The following is a 25730-nucleotide window of genomic DNA, read 5'->3' on the forward strand; positions in this document are numbered from 1 at the left end:
CCTCTATGTTCAAGATTCCTATAATTGTTGCTTCAAATTGAGTTGGATTAGAGAAATGTCAGATGGTATGGGTGATAGTAGGGTGGCGGGGGGGGGAAGGTAGCATGTTACATAGAGCATCTCTTTTATTATTTAAGCAATTTTAAAAGTGATTTTATTTATTTTGAGTTTTGCAATTTTTCCTGTAATCTTACTTCCCTCCCCCCACCCTCCACAGAAGGCAATTTGTCAGTCTTTACATAGTTTCCATGGTATACAATGATACAAATTGAATGTGATGAGAGAGAAATCTTATCTTTAAAGAAGAAACATAAATGATACAAATTGAATGTGATGAGAGAGAAATCTTATCTTTAAAGAAGAAACATAAAGTATAAGAGATAGCAAGATCAGACAATAAGATATCATTTACCCCCCTAAATGAAAGGTAATAGTCCTTGGTCTTTCTTCAGACCCCACAATTGTTTCTCTGGATGCAGATGGTATTTTCAATTGCAGAGAGCCCCAAAGTGTCCCTGATTGTTGCACTGATGGAGTGATCATTGCCCCCATGTTGCTGTTAGGATGTACAATGTTTTTCTGGTTGTGTATTTAAGCAATTTTTAAATCTTAATAGTATTTTTTTGGTAATTACATGTAAAGATAGCTTACAACATTCTTTTTGCAAAATTTTTGAGTATCAAAATTCCCTTCCCTCCTTCCTCATCAAGACAGTAAACAATCTGACATGGTCTATACCCACACAATAATGTTGAACATATTTCAATACTAGTAGATAGAACATTTTTCTAAGCTAGAAAATGCTTAGATTTAATAATTATGGTATCAGTAATGATAATAATAATAATAACTAGGATTTGTGTAGCACTTTAAGATTTTCAAACCTTGTATGCTATCTCATTTGATCCTCAGAAATCCTTTGAGGTAGATGCTATTATTATCCATATTTTATAGATGAGGAAGCTGAGGCAGGCAGAGGTTAAGAACTTGCCAGGATCACATAGCTAGCAAACTTCTAATGGATTCAAACAGTCCTCCTTGACTTCCAGTCCAGCAATATGGCACCTATATGATGAATGTATAGTACAAGTTTAAATGACATACTTTTTTTCTGGTAAAGTTTTGCCTAAAACATAAAATATAGTACTAATATTTTTTTCTTCAATGAATTAAAAACAGGAAAGCTGGATTTGGTCACAGAAGCAAGGACATTAGGGTGAAGGCTGATAAAAGAATCCTTTGGAGAAAAGAAGGAGAAAACTTGTGTAAATTAAACTGAGTGTGAAATCTGACTTAAACTGAGAGGAGAAAATATCATAGTTCCTCTGATTCCATAATTAAGCATCTTCATTCAATCTATCTAAAACAAAATTCACTTTCTTTTCCCTCAAGACTCACTACTTTTATCAATTTCCCCATTTTGCTACTTCTTACTTTAATTGGCTGCAATATGTGTCAATAAACTTTATGTCTCTATACCTCTTGGTCAAGAGTTGGTCTTTCCAGTGAATTCATTCACACATTCTCAAATTCACTAGAACTCTGACTGTGGTACATTTTTTTCCTTTGAATCCCAGGGATCTAATGAGTTCTTATACTTACTAGAAAAAGGAAATGTAAGACAGTTTGGGACCACTCATTATCTTCTGACCTTAAAAGGTTCTTGTTCTTTTTTTTTAAAGGAATAAATTATTTTTTTAATCAATCAACATTTTTAATTTTTTTTTCAGGTTTTTGCAAGGCAAATGGGGTTAAGTGGTTTGCCCAAGGCCACATAGCTAGGTAATTAAGTGTCTGAGGTGGGATTTGAACTCAGGTACTTCTGACTCCAGGGCTGGTGCTCTATCCGCTGTGCCACCTAGCTGCCCCTCAATCAACATTTTTAAGCACCTGTGTGAGTTATTGTGCCCAGTATAGAGGATACAAAAAGACAGTCCTTGCCTTCACAGACCTTGCAATCTAATGGGAGAGACAACATGCATGCTAATAAGTTATAAAGCAATTTACCTACAAAATAAATAAGAAATAGTTAACAGAGGGAAGGCATGAGACTTAGGAGGGGAATGAAATTCCAAAAACTTTTTTTCAGCAATTGTAAGTTCTACATTACAACTTTGCCCATAGCAGATATATTACAGATCAGCATAAGAAATTAAATGGGATTTGGGGGGGAATTTTGCAGAAACTACAGATGATACTCACAGGCCAGCAGAAGTCACTGAAAAAGCTTAGAAACTCAAAAATGCACAATATATAAGTATTGTTTTATGTAATAACAACTCAAATTTTACAGTAAGATGCTGTAAGCCCCATACAGGAAAAAGAAAAAAGAAATCAGACTTCTTTTCTGGTACAAAGGGAAGGTCAAAATTTTTTACATGGATTTTCCAGATCATGTGGGAGCTGTACCCCCAATTTCTTTCCCCCACCCTCATGTGGAAGTGATAATTGTACTTTCTCATCCATATGTTCTGTGCTGAGTTTGATATGAATCTTAAATCTCGGGAATAATGAAATAATAAAAATAGGAATCATTGGGGGACTGGATCCATGTCCTAAGTTCTTTTAGTTATGAGCCCTTGTGACCTTCAAGAGCTCAATTTCACCTCTTTTTCATCTCATCTGCTAAGCAGAATGAAGGACATTCACAGTAGAAGATTTTTAATGAATTAATTAATTATCATGTATCTATTGGCTACAATGTGCCACAAGGAATACTAAGCACTAAAATTTTGTGATTCCTTCTAGCTCTGACATTTTATGTCTATGAAATCTCATGAACTTCTTAGATAAACAAAATATATTTTCTAAACCCCATAGATAATTGTGTGTTTATCAAATAGATTATGAAGTGTAAGTCAGGATTTCCCTAACATTAATAGAAAACTCAGAACTGAAGTGTCTTCTGTCCCTGATAAATGTTTCTATAACACTACCATCTGCTCAATGAGTGGTCCCAATCAGGACAGGTGTTGTACTGGTATATGTAAAGGATATGATTCCTAAAAGACTAAAATAGTCAGCATGCTGAGTTTCTTTATGAGGAGAGAAGGAATTCCTTCAGATGACTGGAGGACTTTTTGAGCTGTGGCTATGAGAGGCAAACTTGGACTGCTTAATCCTCTGAGCCCCAGACATGTGGGGAGCTGGACCCCAATATGTGTCTTGACTTCTCATGCTTGCACTCTAGAAAGTGCTAAGAGTAGGCTTGCTAAGAGGTATAGCCAGACAAGTCTATAATGATGACCAACCCATACAATCTACTAGCTCAGGCATAGGATCAGGGATTTCATCTAGTACAAGGAATTGAGTTATCTCTAACAGAGTGGTCATTAGATTAACTTAGTATTCATTGTGGATGAACCTGATGAAATAGTGACATACATATCCAGGCAACAATTCTAAAGATTGTTCATTTGAACTGTGCTTTGCATATATTTGCATATGTTTTTTGCTCCACTTGTTAATTACTTCATACTTGATTCCATCATTTCGGCTGTCACGCTTATGTTTCAGTAATGCCTATTAATTTGATTTGCTCAATATTTTTTGCACACATAAAGCTTATAGTTGCTGCACTTTTTATGTATAGATCTCTTGATTATTATCAGTACTGTTAACTCACTTTGCTTTGTTATTTTAACCTTTCTAAAAAATGATTTATTGCTGTAAACTATGAATAAGATTGCATGTAGGTATGTGACTCATGCCTGGAGTCAGGAAGACTTGAGTTCAAATCCATCCTGATACATTTGCTAACCATATGACCCTGGGTAAGTTATTTACCCTGTGTTTGCCTTAATCAGCCGGAGAGGAAAATGGCAAATCATTTTGTCAACAAAACCCCATCATAGACAATATGGTTCCAGTCATGAAGAGTCAGAAACAATTCAACAACAACAACAACAACAAAGATAGGCATATAGCTATGAGCTGGGTATGAACTATGTGCAGTGGACTACAAAACTTAAGCATTTTGACACTGAAGTTCCCTGTCAGGAGATATTTTGAATATCTTTTTATTTTATTTTTTCCAATTACAGCAAAAGTAGTTTTCACCATCTATTCATTTGCAAGTTTGAGGTCCACATTTTTCTACCACCTTCCCTTTCCTCCCTCCTCCCCATGATGGTGAACAATCTTGTAAAAATTATACACATACAATTGTGCTTAACATATTTCCATATTAGTCATGTTTCTTACATATATTGTTAATGCTCCTTTATTTTCATTTATTTTCAAAAGACAGCAATGGACAGAGCACTGGGCCTTGAGTCAGTAAGTCTGGTTTTGTTTTAAGAATCAATATTTGTAAAGTCTTACCACAGGACCTTGCAAAATGACAATTTGTTTCCTTCTATTTTTTCCTACCTCAATGGTAGCATAGATTGAATACCACAGTGCTAGGAAAATTCTTGTTTTAAAGTGCTGATGTTTGCATTTATGCTATCTAAACTATACTATCTAAACTCATCTGAGATGATTAGCATAGGAGTTCAAAAACTTCCTTTGCAGGAGAGGAATGGAGCAACACCCTAGTCAAACTGATTGATTGATGGTGCTTTGGAGGACAGTTTTCAGACCGTCTGTGCAGTCTGTGACTTATGATTGGCTGGGAGGATATTGTCTCATGGTGCTTCATAAATGTAAGAGGAGGGAAAGGATTTCTTTAGATGATCAGAAGCAAACTTGGGAGAGGTAAGCTCGGACTTTTGAATGGCTACCTGGAGCTCTGAAGTCACAGATGCTTTGGGGGAACCTTCTCTTACCAGGGTTTGCAATCCTAGAGTAAATTATCCTTAGTTAAATCTTTTCTTTCCTTAGAAATCTCCGTCCCAAAGAGTTCTTTTTTCTTGTGTAATCTTTTGTTTGTTCTAATCTGTATAATTTGTGTGTGTGTGTGTGTGTGTGTGTGTGTGTGTGTGTGGTGTGGTGTTATTTTTGTTTGTTTGACTGTTTTCTGGTGACGCTAAGAGATTTGGGATTATATTAGATAATTCCTTTTGATGATGTTTAGAGAGCCGACTCTTCTCTTTGGGACTACATTTCCCATGGAGCAGTTCTCCCTTCTCTAGTTTCTCTGCAGTTGCCAAAGCTTCCGATTTAAGTCTCCGCCCAGTGTTGGAAGGAACTCAGGCCAGAGCACCGAGCCCTTCTCCTCTTGCCCGCTTAGGGAGAAGCCCCTTCCCAGGAGGAATCGGACCGAGAGTCCGGCGATGGGGAGCCTTTGGCTGTGTCTGTGGGCTCTGGGAGCTGTCCTCTGCAGGACCAGGGCCGAGCTCTCTGGCGAGGTGGTCAACGACAGGCCCATCATAGGTAAGAGGAGGGGGGACAGCCTACAAGTCCCCCCACCCCAGTCCCTCCCCCGACCCCGGAGTATGTGTGTGTTTGTGTGTGTGTTTTGTGTGTGTGTGTGTGTGTGTGTGTGTGTTGAACCTGCAACTGGGAAGGAACAGTTACCCTCCACAATCAGCCTCTCCCACTCTTTAATTCACCTACCAAGGTGCAGCAATGTTTGACCTTGTAGACGCAGCTGCGGATTAAAGAATAGTTTATTCCCTGTTCGCTCCCTTTGGGATCAGTCTTGGGTACCAGAATTTGGAAAGACACGATTCCTAGTTGACTCTGTAGGAGCCGGGATCATCAGATTATTCATCCTGTTGAATGGTGTCCGTGGTGGACATTGGAGAGAACAGTCTTGTGTGAGGCTTTGTGCCTGATCAGTCTCTTAAATAAGGTCATTGATCTGGAGTTGGAAGGTACTTCAGAGGTCATCTTTCCCAACTCTCTTATTTTACTGATGAGGTAAATGACACTCAGGAAGTTTGGAAATTGTTCAGGTCGTGAAAATAGCCCTTCTTTAGAGGACTTGCGTGGTACTGTTGGCTTTAGAAAATGTCAGAAATTTTCAATTTTAGTTCTTTTAATTAACATATAGGTCTTGTAGTTGCTGTGTGAAAAGTATTCAGCTACATCATTAAGGGTTTTAATACTAGCCCGGCCACTTGCTAGCTTTGTGACCTTGGGTAAGTCATTTAATTTCATAATTGAAGTTATAAATATGAGTGAAGTTATATAATTTCAATTTAAATAAATAATAATAAACTGACTGATTTATTTATCTGTAAAATGAAGAATTGGCACAGATGACCCTCAAGTTCCTGTTGTTCCAACTAAACTGGTCATTAAAAATAGGAATGTTGTGGACAAGTGTATGTGGTCAAAAATAAAGACCAAATGGAAGCTTTCTTCAAGATGCTAATACGCTAAACCCCACTGACCTTTATTTCCCCTTGGCACCCACAAAGAAGAGCTTGAGCTCTTTTTCATGGGGGCTCTTTGTGGCTTCCATGTATCTATCTGCCTATGTCCTTAGGAAAGTATCCTTCATACCCAAACATGGGAACCAAGAGTACTTCTTAGCTGTTTGAATTTAGAGGCCTAGCAGGTAAGGAAATGATGCTGGTGCAGATTGTTTTCTGACATTTTCTAAAGTCAATAATAGCATGGTACAATAGAAAATGCACTGACCCCTAGAGTCAGGAATTCAAAGCCCCCCCCCAATGATTACCATTTTCGTAATCTGGGCAAATCCCAAACTACCTGAATTTCACTTGCTTCATCTATTAAAATAAGACCAATGTGACCCTTGGAGATGATGATCCCCTGGTATTTCAGATCACAAGAGTCCAGCTTCCAAGTCTTAAGACCGATCATAGGTAGGATCATAATTTTTAAGACTAAAGGGAACTTGAGGGTCATCTGTGCCAATTCTTCATTTTACAGATAAATAAATCAGTCAATTTATTATTACTCAATGCATCAATGTTCATCTTGGTCATCAGAACCTTCATCTTCTGCTTTACTATCCTGGACATTAATTGTAATATGAGAATTCTTGGTCCTAGAATGTCCTGGCCAACCTTGGTATAGGAGCTGGCCTACTGGGACTGCTCTGGGCCATCCTGGATAGCCTGTAGAACCTTAAGAGAAAGATGTGCTCAGGATTATTGAGGGAACTTCTTGGAGATGTCAGAAGCCTCAGAACCAGAACTTGAACCTCTCCCTACTGTTCAAGCAAGCCCATAAACCCACTAGACTAAATGAGCAGAGGGGCTCAGTCCACCCTGCTTTCTCCCACTGCCTCTAACCCCTCTAGTTCAGGCTAGCCTGGCTTAGAATTTTGATCTGATCGCTAAAGACACTAGAGAGGCCTGGGAGTAGAGTATTAGGCTTGGATGATACTGATGTATTCTCTTGGTTGAAAGCACTGATTGACTTTTCAAGTAGTAGAAGCAGATCAGGAACTTTCCTGATAGAATGGATGAGGTATTGGACTTGGTGTCAGGAAAACTTGTGGCATCTCTACTTCAGATACTTATGTGATCTGTTTTACTTCTGGGAGTCAGCTTCCTCATCTGTCAAATGGTAGGTTGGATTCAGTCTGTAAGGTTCTTTCCAACTTTAAACCTATATTCTTTATATTCTTTCTCTGTGGTCAAGACAACAGTGTGGCCTTGTGCTAGTTACTATCCCTCTCAAGGCCTCAGATTTTTATACTTAGTTGAAATTGGTCTAGGTGATTTATCTGACCACTTCCATTCTTATGATTTTGTGAAGAAGAAAATTGATGGCACCGGTCAATTCTTGGTTAAATTTGGATCTCATTTCATTGAGAATTACTATTTTTTTAAGATTAGACATGAAATTTTATTCTCTGGGATTAAGTTAATCTATATAGGTGGAGGCCATTATTTGAATCCCCACACCAAGCTGAGGGAGATCAGAATATACTGCAGCAAGAGGAGAGGGACAGAATATATATAACAAGAATATACAAAACCTTAAAAATTCCCTAAACTTCCATTCTATTATTTTATATATATGCATATGTGTATATATCGCATCAAAGAGAATAATCCAAGAATTAGTTCTTAAAACTGTTGATTTCTGAAATAAGGCCCTGATTGTTTCCATAGCTTCAGATAGGCCTCCCCTTGAGTCTATTTATTTGACATACTTGAGATTTTATGTACTTAATTCTGTGAGTAAAAATATCAATGAAATTTATCTTAAAAAAACTTCATTGCTGGAGCAAAACAGGCTATTTTTGAAATAACTCTTTTTTTTTCTTTTGTAATACTTTGTAGGAATATTGGCTCAACGTAACCACATGAAAAATTTCCAAGACTTTGGAGAGTATTACATTGCTTCTTCATATCCAAAATATCTGGAGTCTGCAGGTGCAAGGGTTGTACCAGTCAGGTAGAGTTTTTCCTAACATTATACTGTCTATAGAAATTATTATGTTTTGCTTCTAAAGTTAAGGTCATCATGTAGGGGTGACTCTACTCTTGTGATTAGGACCTGTCATTTTGAGGATTTTTTAAATTCTAGTATCATATCTAATTTTGATTATGAATATGGCCTATATCTGTTAACATGAAGTTTTTTTTAGCATCTGAAAAGTGTACAAATAAGACAGAAAAAGAATAAAATGTTACCATTAAAAGAATAAACATTAAAGTTTTTTATACTAAAATTAATATTAAAAAAATTTCACTTAAAATGGAATAAAAGTTATTTAAAAACATTCCTATAAACATGTCAGAACAAAAGAATCATTCATTAAAAGAGAAGCACAGAAAATTAAATTTATTGTGTTTTTTTTAGATAAATCTTTGTAAATTTTGCCTTCTTCCTAGTCATGGCCCTTCTTGATTCATAATGATCTGAATTCAAGCTGTATGACACTGGGCAAGTCACTTACCTCTTTCTGCCTCAGTTTTTTTCATCAGTTAAAATAAGGGAGATGGACTTGTTGAACTCTAAAATATCTCCAACTCTAAATTAGGAACTCAAAAGATGAAAAGTGGCTTTGTGGTTCTATTTGACTTGGGGAGGATTAAAGGATAGTTTATCAAGGAATTCAAGAACAGTGTCACCACAAAAAGGTCTCTCTTATGTTTAATTTGCTTCAGTGGTCTATAATGTTCTAGAATGTACCAGAATATTCCATGAAAAACAGATAAAATCCTAAATTATATTCTAGGCTTATATTATATTGCATTAGTTTTATATCATATTGTGAAGATATGCTAGCCTGAGTAGAGTTAAAATGATTTCTTATTTTTGCCATTGAAAATGGAAGTAGATTTTGTTTCAAAAATTTGCAGATAGTTTTTAGAAATCTGTCAGATTTCTTCACCTCCTTATTCTGTTATCCTGAGAAATAAGTGTTCCTCATTTTACAGAATAGAAAGGCTTTAAAATAGTTTTAAAGTATAACTCTTATTACATTTCCCCATTTTTTACATTAAATATTAGAACTATGATATCATTGACAAAGCATTTTAAAAAATTGGCATATTTGCCAATTGAACCTGAGTTCAAATATGGCCTTAGACACTTAATAATTGCCTAGCTGTGTGACCTTGGGCAAGTCACTTAACCTCATTGCCTTAAATAAAAATAAAATTAATAAAAAAAATTTGATTGGCTATGTCATTACCCTAAGATAGGTACTTATTGTACCTTCATTTTTGAACATTCCTTCCAAAGATTTTTGATATATTTTGTTTAATAGCTTAGTTCAGTTTATTAGTGGTTTTATCGATGTCTTTGCTAAATATATTTTGCAAGGTCTTATGTAGGATGATTCTGAACAGAGGAGATACAATGTTCTATCCATATTTATATAGGTATGTACTTTGATATAAATATATTATTATTATATATATATACATTTTCATATACACACATATATCCTTATATATGAATGTATAAGTGTGAAAACTGGAATCTGAAAAGAAATACTTGAAGGGGAAATCCTGATTTATGACTCAGGAATCTGAAGCTTACTGGAAAGAGTGTCCACTGTTTGACTGACCCGGGCTTAGAGGGCATCTGTTATCTTTGGTGACACGTGCCCAGGATTTTCTGGAAAAAGTATCATCTCCATAAGTTTTCAAAATGTCTTCAAAATCCCATTGTTTTATAGTTTAAATATTAAACAAATAGTAATTTTAGGGTCAGCAAACATGGTAAAATTAAACAGAACAAAAGATGAATCACAAGGTAAAGAAGCTTTGAGACTACATGTCAGCTCTAGACCATGTTATATCTCTGTCTTTAGGTAAGTGTTACATTGCATGTAATGACTGTGGTATGGTTAGGATAATGTAGTGTGACATAGTTAAAATTAGCCCCCCACATAATTGTGGCTAAGCACAATCAGTTGACCTTGTGTCAGACAATTTTTTTCTCATTACTGTCATCTACACTTAACGAACTGAGAGGAAGAAGGGAAGCTACAATCTAAAGTCTCAGATAGCCACAACTTTGCTAAATAAAAAACAGAATTCTGAGTGGAAAGGCCAGGCCCAGGCCTGAAGATTGAAGATCTCATTGTCCTGGAGCCTTGTATTCTTCAAAGGGTAAAGATCCTGTATCCCAACATAGAGCCACAATATAGAGATGCTGACTTCACTAAATAATTCCCATGCAGAGCATCACAAACAGCCAGAAGACTTACTTCAGACTGATTGTGTCAGAGAGCAGAGGTAAAAGGGGAGAGATAGTTCTCAAGGTTAGAACCTGGAATTTTCAAGGAAACAAGTAAAAGAAATGACTATAAGTTTTTGAGAATTGAAGTCTAGTGAGGCAAACTTGGGAGATGTAAGAGAGGGAAGGTATTTTTGTATGGAGGGAGCAGGAGCTAAAATAGAGACCTTCCCACATATAAGACTGAGAATAGAAAAGAGCTTATACCTGGAGAGATAGTTACTGAGAGTGAGCTAGCTCTCAATCAAGGAAGGAGATCTTTTATTTGGAGTTTTGGATTGGATAGAAGTTTCTAAGGGGCTTGAAAAACTACAGCCTTGCCAAATAGAATTGGCTAGAAAATGAGAACTCCTTTAATATCTAGGTGAGGTAGGTTTGAACCTGCTGGCTCTGCTCTTAAAACCTAACAGAAGTAGAAATTCCACCCAAGAGAACTGGGAAAGATCAAGGGGCATGGTTGTTAGTGTCCATGGAAGCTGAACGACTGCCAAGATTTCCATATTTGTTAGTTATCTCCCCTGGATGTTTCTTTGTAATACTTAATGGGAAGCTTGTATGCTAGAGGGAAGGAAAGGGTCTTCTGGCAGCAATTTGCATTTTGGTCATGCAATTCAGAGAAGTGGTTGGTGACAACAACTATAAGCCATTGGTAGGCTTCATTGCTCTAAATTTAGGAATTTGCAATTTATTAATGATTAAAGACCAAAGCAAAGAGAGGGGATATAGGTGGTATGGGGAAGGGGGGAAGGAGAGGGTTGTGCTGTGTCTTATAGTATCACAAATACACTGAGAACTAATATATTAAATTCTGTGATATGCTATTAAAATAATTTCTACAATAGTTTGTTTCTGCAGAGTAGGCATTTTTATTCAAAGTAAATATGCATATACATGTATTCTATAATATATTAATATAAATATGGAAGAATACATGCAGCCTATTCACAGAATCCTGGTAGTTCAAGTTAACCCAGTTTTTATCAGAATGCCTAAATAAATATTTACAAGATTGGGCAATTTCTTCATGTGCTCAATGAATATGTACACCTACTTTCTAAGTATTAGGCAGCATGACATAGAAAAAAGAATGCAGGACTTGATGTCAGGAGAATTCTAAGTTGCAGTATATAAAAATGAATTGAAGTGACAAGAAGTTGAAGTTGGGGGGTATCAATTTGAAGATTTTTGAAATAATTCAGGTGTGAGTGATAGATCAGACTGAGAGATATAATGGAAAAAATCAAAATGATTTTGTAACAATGTAGGAGGAGCAGGAAAAATAGGTTTAGTTTGACTTTAGATTTGAGAAGACTGAAAAAATGATAGTTATTAATTACTAAGATTCTAGGAGCTATATAGAACTGGGAGATACAAATAAAAAAGGCCAATCCTGTCTTTAAGAAACTCAACATTTTGCTATGTTATATGTGGTGATGATGTTTATTTTTTGAGATTTTTTTTTATTTTTAAAGATTTATTTGAGTTTTACAATTTTTCTCCTAATCTTACCCCCCCCCCCCCCCATGGAAAGCAATCTGTAAGTCTTTATTTTGTTTCCATGTTGTACATTGATCCAAATTGAGTGTGATGAGAGAGAAATCACAGATGATGTATATTTTAACAAGGTTTAGGGTTTAGTCATTATTTCTAAGCATGGGGAATCCATATTTCATTTTACTTTTTTAATCACCTTGCAGAGAAATCACTTCTTTCTGGTGAACTTATTTCTCAGACTTCCTCTTGTTCAGGTAGCTTGTGAAGAACTGGGACTGTTGGTAGGCAAGAGATTGTCCCTGAGATGTAGTGTTATACCCATCTGGACTTCCATTTCCTTTTCTGTTCTCTGTCCTTGCTTGACCATTGCTGTTGGCCCAAATTTTTAGGAGGATCTGTATTTTTATACTCTTGTCACCAGTCCTTGGCCAACCCAATCTGGTTACTCCTTTAAATTTAGCTTGTCCTAAGAGAAAGTTTGGTCTTTGCTTTCTTTTTTAACTAGAAATCAGGGGGAAGATAGCTAAATAAAGTAGCAGAGAGTACATAATGGTTAAATTAATAGCATATGCAAATCCTATTGTAAGGCAACTTGATCTGATCTTATATGTCCAAACTCCCAACTATTTGGTGACTGATATGACTATCATGTAGCCATTCTGTGTTTGGTCAAAATTTCCCCCTGTATCTTTTCCCAAGATTTCATAGTCACCAAACAACCAGCTTCCTTTGTTCATCCATTATCTTTGTTCCTTTCAAACACTTTATTTCCTTTGACATACTTTATGATCCATGCTTTCCTACTCCCACAAAGGACACTCCATGTCTCTCATTCAGCACTTTTTTGCTGGCTTCTTCAGTTCCTGTAATGCTCTCTCTCCTCATCTCTAATTACTGGTTTCTCTTCTTTCCTTTTAAGACAGCTCAAACCACACTTTTGCAGGAAACCTCTCCTGGTCCTTTATAGTAGTAGAATCTTTCCTCTAATATTATTAGCTTTTATCTACTTAGTATATATCTACAAAGTTCTGTCTCCAGTTAGAATTTGAGTTTCTTGAAGATGGAGGCCACATTTTTGTCTTTCTTCATATCCCCAGCAATTATGACTAGTAAGCATTTTATTATTATTATTAATAGTAATAATAATAATAAAGTAAAATAGTTAACATTTATATGGTGCTTACTAGGCTTCAGGAATCATTATTTTATTTGATTCTCACAACCGCTCTGGGAGGTAAGTACTATTCACATTTTACAGCGGAGAAAACTAAAGCAAACAAAGATTAAGTGACTTGCCCATGGTCATATAGCACTCTATTCACTATTCTACTTAGTTGCCCTTATAAATTATTATTGGCTGCCTGAAACATTTCTGACTAGGGAAACTTTTTAATATAATATTGTGATATTGCGTATATAAAATTGCACACAGTAAATTTCCAGTGCTAATGAAAACATTCATAAAGTATCTAAGCTATTTAAAACTCTCTGAACAATGTCCTTCTGTGAGAGATAGTGAAAACTTTATTAGCCTCATGTTACAAACAGGGAAACTGAATCTTAGAGAAGTTAAATGACTTTTCTTCAATAACAAAGCTGGTAAATAGGGTTTTTGTGAAGTTATGTGGATATACACCATTCAGCAGGAAACTCCTAATGTAGAGAGTATTTCTCCAGTGTTGGTCACAACTTGTCTGTGATTTATTTGATGAGTTCTGGTGAGTTACCTGTAACAATTAAATGACTTTGCTCATGGTCACATAATTTAGTAAGTGTCATAAGCTGGATTTGAAATCAAATTTTCCTGATTCCAATCCCAGTACTCTCTCCATTGAGTAGTAAATAAAAATTTACATATACAGTATATATGTGTTTATATGTATTTTATTTTATTCATATAAATTATAATTTCATTATAAGATTATTTCACTTAGAGTATACTACTTGGATTTTTAAAAAAACATTTTATGCATGTAATTATAACAAAGTTTGAAGAAGATTTACCCTATCATTATTTTTGCCATTGTTTTCAGGTTAACACTTTCAGACGATGAATATGATAAACTCTTTCAGTCTATCAATGGGTAAGTTATGGTCTTGTATGTAACACATATACAAAGAGACACATGTGCTATATATGAAATAATTTTTGTAAAAGTACTTGCATATGTATATTATTCATATGCATATTTAGTATTTTAGCTATGATCTCCTTCCTTTAGGGTTTCTTTATTTTTTAATGTTATTTTATTTTTTCAATTGCATGTAAAGATAGTTTTCATCATTCATCTTTTTGTAAGATCTTGTGTTCCACACTTTTCTACTTTCCTCCCTTCCCTCTCTTTTCCCCATGACAGCTAGTAATCTGATAGTTTATACATGTACAATTATGCTTAACTTATATTCATACTAATCATGTTGTGAAATAAAAAGCAGAACTAAAGGGGGGGGAAAAGCCACGAGGGAAAAAAACCCATAAGACAAGTTTTAAAAAAAAAGAGAAAATGGTATGTTTTATTCTGCATTCAGACTCCATAGCTTTTAATCTGGATATGGATGAAAACATTTTCCATCATTAGTCTTTTAGAATTGTCTTTGGTCACTGAACTGCTGAGAGGAGCTAAGTCTGTCATATTTGATCATCACATAATGTTGCTATTAAGGGATACATTGTTCTAGTTCTGCTTACTTCTCTCAGCATCAGTTCAAGTAAGTCTTCCCAGGCTTTTCTGAAGTCTTCTGTGCTCATGATTTTTTAGAGAAATATAGTACTCCATCAGATTCATCTACTAGAATTTGTTCAGCCATTCCTCAATTGATGGGCAACCCCTCAATATCCAATTCTTTTCCACTACAACTGCTGCTATAAATATTTTTGTATATGTGAATCTTTTAGGGGTTCCTTTGAAGCATCATGGCGTAGAGGATAGGGATCAGGAAAATTTTATTTCAAATAACACTTCTGCCACATAATGTCAGTGTGAATCTTGGCTTACCTTTCAATGCTCTGGGCAGCCTTCAAAGGTTAAAATGTAGTGAGACAAAATTGTCCTTACCTACAATAAAGTACTGAGGCAGAGCTCTGAGCCAATGGCACTTTATTAAAGGGTCCACGATCCTCTAATGCAGTGTACCTCAGATCTTTCTCATGATTTGAGATGTCCTCTCCTTCCAGGGCTCTATTTTTATAGGAGCTGGTAGACATTCAAGAAAGGCTATCTCAAATACAGACTGATTCTATTGGTTGACATATGATGCATAGGCTAGAATAAACAAAACAATATGTCAGTAAGGTATTGAGTTGGGCAAGGCAAGAAGGATGATTGCTTACTAGGTGGTCACAAGATGAATGGGCTTCTCCTCAGGTTAGTACAAGGTATACATACTGACTAACTGGTCAAAAGATGATTATACCATTCTTTAGGTTAGTGTAACAGGAAGGGTTATGGACTGCGCAGATTTTTAATTTGATTTGTTCAGATATGTCCCCACAATGACATGCTCATTGGTCTTAAGTCTTTAAATGTGTCTTTAATGATTATATACTTATATCCCAAGATTAATATACTTATAACACCAAGAGAAATATAATTACATATTTGTGTACATATGAAGAAAAGCATCAGAATAGTTAAAGAAGAGAAAATTTACCCAATCCAAGGAGGTTCCAACATCTGACAATCTGACTGGCTGGGGAAGTTGACACACAAAACAACCTCCGGGGTCTTGGTTGGGAAAGTCCTTTTGGCAGAGCATTCTCTCTGAAGGGGGTGACTTACAAAGCTCACTTTACCAAAGAAAACCTTTATAGTGCTCACACCAAAGAGATATAGATCCAAGGGTTTACAAGACCAAAACATCCTCAGATCCTGAATACAATCACTTTCTCCAGGTGTCGTGAGGGACCAAGTACCCAGGTGTGGACCCCAAAACATGTTTGTTAGGAATGTTCCCCAGTACTACCTACCCCAGAATATGCCTTGATCAATTATACATTGGTTCAGTGTGCTCAGGAAGTTCCTACTCCTTGGGCCATGATGTCTATTAGGGAAGATCTCATCCTTCACCCCTCAGTTAGGCAGTAGATGATCCAGAGGTACAAAAATAAATTAGAGGACTTTCCACTGCAACTCTGCTGCATCGGGCTTTGTCACTGGGACAAGGAAAAATTATTAGTTCTTATTAGGTCCCATAACTGTAAAGTGCAGATTATACGATCATTTACTTTATCACTTATGTAAATGATCTTAAAATTTGCACTTCACAGTTTTGGGATCTAATAGTTAGTAATCATTACCCCTATGGAATCATATAACATTGATTGATACTGTTTGTAATAGAGAGAAAATCCAAATGAATTATTTCAGAAATCATAGGTCTAGTCACTATCCTTATGGTAGAGCAGTTTAAACATATGGTAGAGCAGTTTAAACATGTCTTTTTCTTGCTTTGGAGAGTTCTCAGAAGAACATAATGATACTTCTTTTTAGCTGGGTTGTAAAGCCAGCACATTGTAGACTTGGAAATGCAAGATAAACTCCACAGAGGCTGATTTTTTTTTATTTTAGATACTGTATATTTAACTACAGTATCAGACAACATTATTCAGATGTAATTGAGGGAAAAATGTGTAAACAATTTGCCAATTATTCTAATCTATACAAACATAGCTCTTTGTTAATAATTTATACTGTTCCTATAGCAATATAATATTTTAAAGAACCAATTAAAGCAAGATATGAGACTGTATTTGAAAGAATAAGAGCATGTATAAGAGACTGCCATCTTTCATTAAACTTAACTGCTAACAATAAGAATTTAAATTTTGACTTTCTGTTTCATGAGAAAATGTTTTCACACTTTTTATCTATATAGAGAGCTTTCAGGCTTTGAAAAGTACTTAACCTACTATTTATCCAGGCCTCTTAGTGACATATTTGTGGCTAAAATATTTAAAACCTCACAGATTTTCTCTTGGTATCTGTATCGCTTAAAAATCATTGATAATATAACTTCCTTTTATTGGTGTTCATCTCCTATTATTTATCTAGTTCCTCTTAAGAGATCTGCCTTGCCATTCTGAGGGAAGACCTCAAATGATTATTTTCTATTCCTATTTATTAATGAGTTAATTTCCTTTCCCCCCTTCCTTTATCAAAACTCATTTATAATTGGATCATTTTTTGTTTTACTATGCTCTGTAACTTTCTAATATGCTGAAGGCAGACTTTCCTTAAAGGGACATGATTTTTTTTTTAGGTTCTTCAAGGCAAACAGGGTTAAGTGGCTTGTCCAAGGCCACACAGCTAGATAATTATTAAGTGTCTGAGACCAGATTTGAACCCAAGGTACTCCTGACTCCAGGGCCAGTCCTCCATCCACTACATGACCTAGCCACCCTGGGACATGATTTTCTAAAGATTCTTTGCATTTGAATTAAGTTGTTTTTCACCTGGAAGGGATCTGAATAGGTTCAGGATTTTACCTTCATAGATCCTATATTGCTTCCTCACAATATCATTCAGGAATGGTAAGGAATGGAAGTCGGTCATATTCCCCACTATTCTTTTTCTTGGATTTATACTATTCCTTTCCCCTTTGCTACTTAAGTATGAGTAATGAGGGCAGGAACTTATAGTTAGGGATTTATCTGATTTTTTTCTCCTATCAACTATTGTCTGTGGCATATGAGCATGACTGGAGTACATAGACATTAGGAATATGGGACTAAAAATTTAGAGATATTAAGAGAACTTAGAGCACACTCTTATTTTATAAATCAAGACATTAAGGTTAGAAAATCGACTTGCCCAAAAGTTTACGAGTTTGAACCAAGTGGGTAGCTGGTGGTACAGGGGATAGAGCACCAGCCCTGGAGTCAGGAGGACCTGATTCAAATCTGATCTCAGACACTTAATAAATTACATAGCTGTGTAATTACATAGCTTTGGCAAGTCACTTAACCCCATTTTCTTCCAAAAGCCAAAAGAAAAAAAAAGAATTTGAACCAAACCCATACCAAATTCAGTGCTATAGAAGATAAAATTATAAGTCCTAAATATATATTTTTTAGGTTTTTTTGCAAGGCAAATGGGGTTAAGTGGCTTGCTTAAGGCCACACAGCTAGGTAATTATTAAGTGTCTGAGGCTGGATTTGAACTCAGGTACTCCTGACTCCAGGGCTGGTGCTCTATCCACTATACCACTAAGCTGCCCCCTCTAAATATTTTTTGATATGGACAATGTGAAAATCAAATGTAATTAATAATACAAAAAATTTGGGCCAAATTCTGCCTCCTATATTTATTAGCTGTTTGACCTTGGGAAACTTATTTAACTTCTCTAAAATTACTTAACTTATCTGTAAAATAAGGATGTTGTACTCAGTGACTCCCAAGACTTCTTCTCATTCTAAATTTATGATCCTATGTTTCCTTTCATGTCTTTAAAACAGAATTTGTTTTTTTTTTTCTTTTTTGCAAGGCAGTGGAGTTAAGTAACTTGCCCAAGGTCACATAGTTAAGTAATTATTAAGTGTCTGAATCTGGATTTGGACTCAGGTCTTCCTGACTCCAGGGTTGGTGTTCTATCCACTGCACCTCTCAACAGAATTCTTTAGTGTCTACTTGGTCTGAACTTTTTATCTTCTGAATGCCTTGTTGCTGAAATTTCACATTTCTTTTTTTTCTTGTTTTAATCTTTTTTTAAAATTTCATTTCTTTTAAAACAACTTTTTAATAATTTGTAGATTAAGGTGACCATAATTCACACATGTATATTATATGTATATGCTCAATAGTTTTTCAGATTTTGCAACTAGAAAACTATCAGATAAGCCTCAAAAGGTAAGTTAAAGGAAGAGTTAGTTTTTCAACATTGTACCTACATTTATAATAAATGTTGTTTATACTTCTGACAGATGTCCCTCAAGTTAGTATTGCCTCAAAAATAATTTATTGCAGATATTAGCTGCAATGAGCCCTTTTGATTCCCAATTCTAGATTTGTATCTTAATTTAGCTTGATGCATACTTCATGATTTTCAAAAATGAAAACTATTGTGAATTTTCTTTTAAAAAAATATTTGTCACATATCTGAGAGCGAGATAGAAGTTGCCGTGAATTTAAATAAAATGGTGTCCAATAAAAGGGGACACGATAATAATCACTTGATTTTTTTTGCGTGAACATCAAGAGAGGAAGAGATCCCAGATGACCCCTGAACTAGTGCTGGGAACAGGAATGGGTGCCATCTGGAGGATCTGTTACCCATTACACACATTGTGAGTAATAGATCTAGGGCTGGAAAGGAGCAAGGTGAGTATTGAGTGAAGAAATTCCAGAAACTTAACTCTATATTTCTAAGCAGAAGAAAAGATTGGCGACTTTATTCTAATCTTTAGCCCAGTACATAAGCCTGCAGTTGAAAAACCAATTCTAAAGACCAACACCAGCTTTGAACTTGCAGAACCTCCTAAAAGGCTAGTAGTGTTAGAGTCCAGCAACAGTCTACTGAAACTGATCTACACACAAGCCAACAGATCCAAGTGTGGGTCAGTAAGTTGTTTGGCTCAATGTGGACAGTGAACAAACCTCCCCCTGGGTCACATCATTTTGGAGGCATTGAAAACTTTCATTTGCCAGATTGAGCTATGAAAGCAACAATTCAGGCCAGACACCTTCTCCTTCAGATGTGAGCCGAGATCAAAACGAACAAAGTTTAAAGTAAAGAAGTAAGATGGAAAAAGTGAGCTAGCAAAAGAACTTTATTATAAAGAGCATCTATGGTGACAGAAAAGCTCAAAATATTAACAGAGAAACTGATGACTTGGAAATGTCCTCAATCAAAGCTTTAAAGAAAAATGCAGATTGGAAACAAAATTAACAAGAATTAGGGGAAAAGAAGATTTTAAAAAACAAAAAGTGGTAGAGAGAAAAATGGGAAAAGAAATAAGAACTTGGTAAAAGATATAAAATGTTAGCTGAAGAAAATAACTCCATAAAAATTAGAATTGACTAAATGGAAACTAAGGACTCCATGAGATATCAGGAAATAAAAAAAACAAGTTAGAAGGCTAAAAAAATTGAAGAAAATATGAAATATCTCATCAAAAAAACTAAACTGGAAAATAGATTGAGAGACAATGTAAGAATCATTAGACTAACTTAAATCCACAAACAAGAAAAGAGCATACCTATCATATTTCAGTAAATTACAAAGGAAAACTATCCAGATATATTTGAACCATAAGGTAAAGCAGAAATTTGAAAGAATCCATTGGTTACCTCCTGAAAGAAAGTCCAAAATAAACATTCCCAGGAATATTGAAGCCAAAACCCAGAATTCTCAAGTCAAGTAGAAAATACCTCATACATCCAAAAAGAAGGAATTCAAGTACTGTGAGGTCAAAGTCAGCATCATACAAGATTTAGGAGGCACTGTCATTAAGGAAGAGAGAACTCAGCATATAGTTTTCTGAAAGTCAAATGATCTAGGATTATAATCTAGAATTACCTACCCAGCAAGATTGTTTATAATCCTGTAAGGGAGGGGAAGATGGATATTTAATGAATTAGAGGATTTTCAAGAATTTCTGATGAAAAGATAAGTGCTGAATAGAAAAAAAAATACTTTTAAACACTAGACTCAAGTGAAAACATTAAACAGGTATATGTAAGAAATCATGAGGGTCTCACAAAGGTTAAACTGTTTACATTATTATATAGGGACATAATATACATTACTTCTCAGAACTATATTATCACTAGGAGACTTAGAGGGAATCTAATTAGAAAGAATGTGTGAATGTGATTTGGTTATGTTTGAATGATCTCATGAAAGAACTGAAAAAAATTACCTCATTTGTCTTAAAGTTTCTGGACTTTTAAATATTCTTTTTTTTTTAAATTTAATGTTATTTAAGGCAATGGGGTTAACTGACTTGCCCAAGGTCACACAACTAGGCAATTATTGTTTGAGGCTGGATTTGAACTCAGGTCCTCCTGACTCCAGGGCAGTGGTCCTTCCACTGTGCCACTTAGCTGCCCCCCCCCCCTTAGATTTTCACACTTTTCTAATTCTGAATTGTGGTCCACTTCTATGAATGTGTTTATTATCCCTGCCACTTTTTTTTAATCAAAGTATTTAAAAGACTGAATCTAAAGCAACTTTCAGAGATAAAAGCTTGGATATATAATTGTAGCCCCTCAAATGAATTTTTTTTAATATTCAAAGGTTTTTTATATTAAAAGGTGATGTGATATGGTAGATGGAGATCTGAATTTGGAGTGGAGTGAATAATACTTGGATTTGAGTTCTAGCTCAGATACTGTGTATATGAGTGACATAATATATCACTTAATCTCTCTGAGTCTCAGTTTCCTAATCTATAAAATGAAGAGGTTGGATTTGATGAATTTTTTTTGAATTTGATGAATTCTAAAGTTGCTTTCAGCTCAACAACTTTAAAAAGAAAAGAAATAAAATGCTGTTGTTTCTGAATAAGAACTTACTTGTAATTATAAGCTTTTTAAATAGCACTGTCTTCACCTCCATATGTTTAGCTTTATTACACATTTTACTTATAAATAAATTGTCTATTTTCTGTGAGAAAAAACCAACAAATATTTGATATTGTGTTTCAGGATACTTTTACCTGGTGGAGCTGTCAGTCTTCGGTCTTCAAGATATAGCTCTATAGCCAAATTGTTTTATAACAAAGCTTTGATGGTAATCTTCAACTGTTCTTTCATTCCCAGATTATAATAGTCCCAATCCTTCTTTACCTCCCCCTCCTCTACCCTCCCATTGGTCTTCCTGCCTCTTGTATTTCATATTATCTCCTTTTCTCATAGCCAGATATCTGTTCAAAATTATGCTTTGATCATTCTGCTTCTACTAAAATACTCACTACTATTGCTATCTGAATTCATTTCAAATTCCTAAGCCTTAACATTCAGGTTTTTTTATATCTGACCCCAGCTTCCCTTTCCAGCTTTAGCTTCCATTATTTCTATAAATCCCATGCTCTAGCAAAACAAACTTGCTTGTCCTTGATTGAACTTCATGTACATTCTCAGTGTATTTTCTCGTGCAGTTGTTTTCTGTAATAGAAATGCATTCCTTTTATCCCTCATCTCTTTCTAACCAAATCCTAGCCATGCTGTAAAGTTCAGCTCAATTTTTACTTCTTTTGTGAAGTCCTTTATCATTCATGTAATTTCTTCCTTTTCTAACCTATAGCATTCTATTTGGATTGCTCATGGAATGCTTACCTTTTCCTGACCAAAATTGTATACCTTTCTCATTTCCTTTATTAGTTGCCCTAGGGTCCTGAATTATTATTTTTTCTTTTGTAATCAAGATTTTATTAGCTCATTTGGTCATCAGTGCATAGACACTATGAATAAATTGTACATTTAAAAATGCTAGAAAAGTCTAAAAATTATGTAGTTGCAATCTTTTTCTAAACTGTTATTCCAGTGACTTTTCTTACATGCTATCTGAATGAGACAGTAATTTTTTTTTGTAAATGAATATGCTTTTGTAGTCATTTAGAAAAATGATCTAGAGATCTTTGGGAGTTTAAGAAATCCTTATTTACAGGAGGGAAGTAGTATGTCTACCACAATATGATTACTACAATAGATTCCAACTTTTTTCAAATGTGAGGACTTCTTTTTTAGCATTGCAAAATTTTTAAAATGTTCTTGTTGATATTAATTGTGGTACTGGTAGGCAATTCTCCCTAAAAAGAAGTCATCAAATACCAGGATCCTTAATATAGATAAGATATTTGATCTTTTTCAAAGCAAGTTTCCACCAATTCTGTATTTAATAAAACTACACTCATTATAAACATGTTCCAGTCTTTTACAGTACATTAACAAAGTTACCAGAAAAAAAAATTATACCACTATTACCAAAGATGACAATGTCACTGATAGCACACAATTTTGAAAAGGAGATCCAACACCAGGGAGCCATTTTATTTAGGAAGCAATTGTACTGAAAGACAAGATGGATACAGATTAATCAGAATAAGATCTTTAAAATTCATGGTCACAATTCCAAATTACTATCTCTGCTTCATTTAATTTGATGTAAGAACTGCCTATGGAATGTTAAGTTTATGCACAAGACATGAAACACCTTCCAAAATCAACAGACTATTAATTTCTGGTTGTATTAAAACAAATAAACAAAAACCAAACTGACAATCAGCACATGATCTCACCTTTTTAAATAGGACTCTAAATAAAGCCACTTTAGATTGGCTTCACTTATTTAAATGTTTTAAAAAATTAATATGATGAGGTGGGACTGCCTCCTTCTTAAAAATGTGTTTCTAGAGAGCTACTAAAAAATTGGCATTTACAAAATAGTTGATAAAAATATTCCTCTGAATTGTACAAGAAGGGAGGTTACAGGGACAATTGTTAAGATTTTTATAAGATGTTATTCAGATTTGGTTTCTTTCTCTCCTGCTGAATCAGAGGCTGGAACCTCTTCATTTTTCGTTTCTCCATTTTCTGCAGGGAAATCATCTTTATTCTTTTCTTGGTTGGTAGCTTCTGCTTGTTTTCTGTTTGCTCCTTTTTTCCCTTTTGTGTGAACTTTTTTGTCCTCAGATTTATCCTTTCCAGCTGTCTTTTTGGGTTTTGGTTCTACCTTTGCCCGACCTCCTCTTGGGCTCCTCCCTTACATCCCCTTCTGCGGAGTTGACCTTCCTCTTAGGCATCTTGGCTGCGTGTGTGGATCAGCTCCCTCTCCCCAGAGATGGGTGATCACCTGGGCAAGCTGGATCACCTGGGCAAGCCAGGGGTCTGGGGTCGGAGGGAGAGGGCCGGGCAGCGGGAGCTTCTACTGCAGCAACTTCCAGGGCCTGGATCTTGAATTATTTTTATACATATCTATCTCATTTAGCCCTTTGCATGTTTTAGAGTCTCAGTAATTTATTGAATGAATATTCTGAATTTTCACAAAATTTAAAATGTAGTAGGAAAAAATAACTATTTAAAGGAACCCTATCAATAATCATTTAGTAAAGTAAATACTTAACTTTGATTTTTCACTTGTAAATTTAGATTTATATACAATAAAACTTTCATTAACTGGCTTTCAAGTAATTTTTTTTAATGAAAGACCCAAAGACTTGTGATCTTACATGTAAAATATGCTTATGTATATTTTGACTTTTGACTAGTGATTCCCAACCTTTTCAAATATGAAGATCTCTTTTTTGATTGTAAATATATTTGTGGATCCCTATATGGTATTAGTAGTATTTATTTCTACTGATTGCTAAATGCAACATCATTTTTAAATGATTTGTACTTTACTGCGAATAATAACAACTAAGTGACACCTGAAAAATAATAATATACATATACTGTAACATATTGGTTATTCTAGAGAAGATAAATTTACTGTCTTTTTTTTTCTTTTTTGGACTGTGGACCATTTATTTCCATAATCACAGTCAAACCCTGCTTTTTTTCTCCCCTCCCCCCACTCCAGTTTCTATAGAGGTGACATGTGCATAGTCCTGAGCTCAGTGTAGGGCAGGTAACAATGGAAAGTGAATGGTGGCATGTAGCGGGCACCCTTGTACCCAACCCCACAGAAAAGTTGAACCTAAGGAATAAACCAGAATCAACTCACTCCCTCAAATAGCTTGAATTAATCCCCCTACTCAAAACAAATTTACTGTCTTATACTAAATCCTAACCTTTGTAGCTCCTTAGAGGTCCATGGATTGAAGATTGCAATGTAAGCTTTAGACAAAAGATAAGCTTTAGACAAAAGATAAACTTTAGACATCATGGAAGAAATGTTTTGTTGCCATTGAGGTCAGTACATAAACTTAGTTCTTTTTTCCTTCTCTACATAAAGGCTAATAAAAAAGGAGATTATTTTCCCATTTGGGGAACATGCCTTGGATTTGAAGAACTTACTGTCTTGACAAGTGGGGAACTATTACTAACTTCGACCAAGACTGAGGGAATTGCTTTGCCTTTGAACTTTACTGAAGGTAGGTTTTTTGCTAAAATTATTAAGCAAAACTTATCACAGCTCTCCTTTTTAAAACTCTCTCTCTGATCACAACATGCTATCTGAATGAGGTAGTAAATTTTTTTTTTGTAAATGGGTATGTTTTTGTAGTCCTTTAGAAAAATGATCTAGAGGTCTTTGTGAGTTTAAGAAATCCTTATTTGCAGGAGGAAAGTAGTATGTCTACCACAATATGATTACTACAATAGATTCCAACTTTTTTCAAATGTGAGGACTTCTTTTTTAGCATTGCAAAATTTTTTAAATGTTCTTGTTGATATTAATTGTGGTACTGGTTTTTATTGGGTAAAGGAATCAATGATAAGAAACTCCTGTGGATTTATTAATACTTTAAAATGATTTTGTATTTTATTAATCACACTTTCATTTTTGAAACATAATAATACATATAAGCTTGAAATATTTTTATTCATGAGTATATTTCCTTTTTTATACTGAATAATTCAGTGAGAACAGTTTTTTAAGTTTTTTCTTTATTATTTTTCTTTATTAGTTTTTCCAAAAACATGTATATGGTAGTTTTCACCAATCATCTTTTATAAGGTTTTGAGTTTTGCATTTTCTCACTGCCTCCCTTCCCTTGACAAAAAGCAATCCAA

General features: G+C 35.0%; 1 protein-coding gene and 1 pseudogene across 3 annotated transcripts in view; one reads left to right on the plus strand and one right to left on the minus strand.

Annotated features, from left to right (window-relative positions):
• The first annotated feature begins 5093 nt into the window (after nucleotides 1-5093).
• The window catches only part of GGH (gamma-glutamyl hydrolase), a 117290-nt gene continuing 96653 nt past the window's right edge, over nucleotides 5094-25730 (plus strand). For 2 of the 3 annotated variants that reach the window (XM_074207992.1, XM_074207991.1), the window contains exons 1-5: nucleotides 5094-5316; nucleotides 8151-8265; nucleotides 14091-14141; nucleotides 21702-21786; nucleotides 24952-25090. In XM_074207992.1, coding sequence (XP_074064093.1) covers nucleotides 5217-5316; nucleotides 8151-8265; nucleotides 14091-14141; nucleotides 21702-21786; nucleotides 24952-25090 — 490 coding nt within the window. In that variant the 5' untranslated portion in view covers nucleotides 5094-5216. The remainder of the gene's footprint in view (nucleotides 5317-8150; nucleotides 8266-14090; nucleotides 14142-21701; nucleotides 21787-24951; nucleotides 25091-25730) is intronic. The other variant, XM_074207990.1, reaches the window with a different exon arrangement.
• On the minus strand, nucleotides 23278-23797 carry LOC141502963 (non-histone chromosomal protein HMG-14 pseudogene; annotated as a pseudogene).

Source organism: Macrotis lagotis, chromosome X (genome assembly GCF_037893015.1).
Source record: "Macrotis lagotis isolate mMagLag1 chromosome X, bilby.v1.9.chrom.fasta, whole genome shotgun sequence".
Lineage (NCBI taxonomy): Eukaryota > Metazoa > Chordata > Mammalia > Peramelemorphia > Peramelidae > Macrotis > Macrotis lagotis.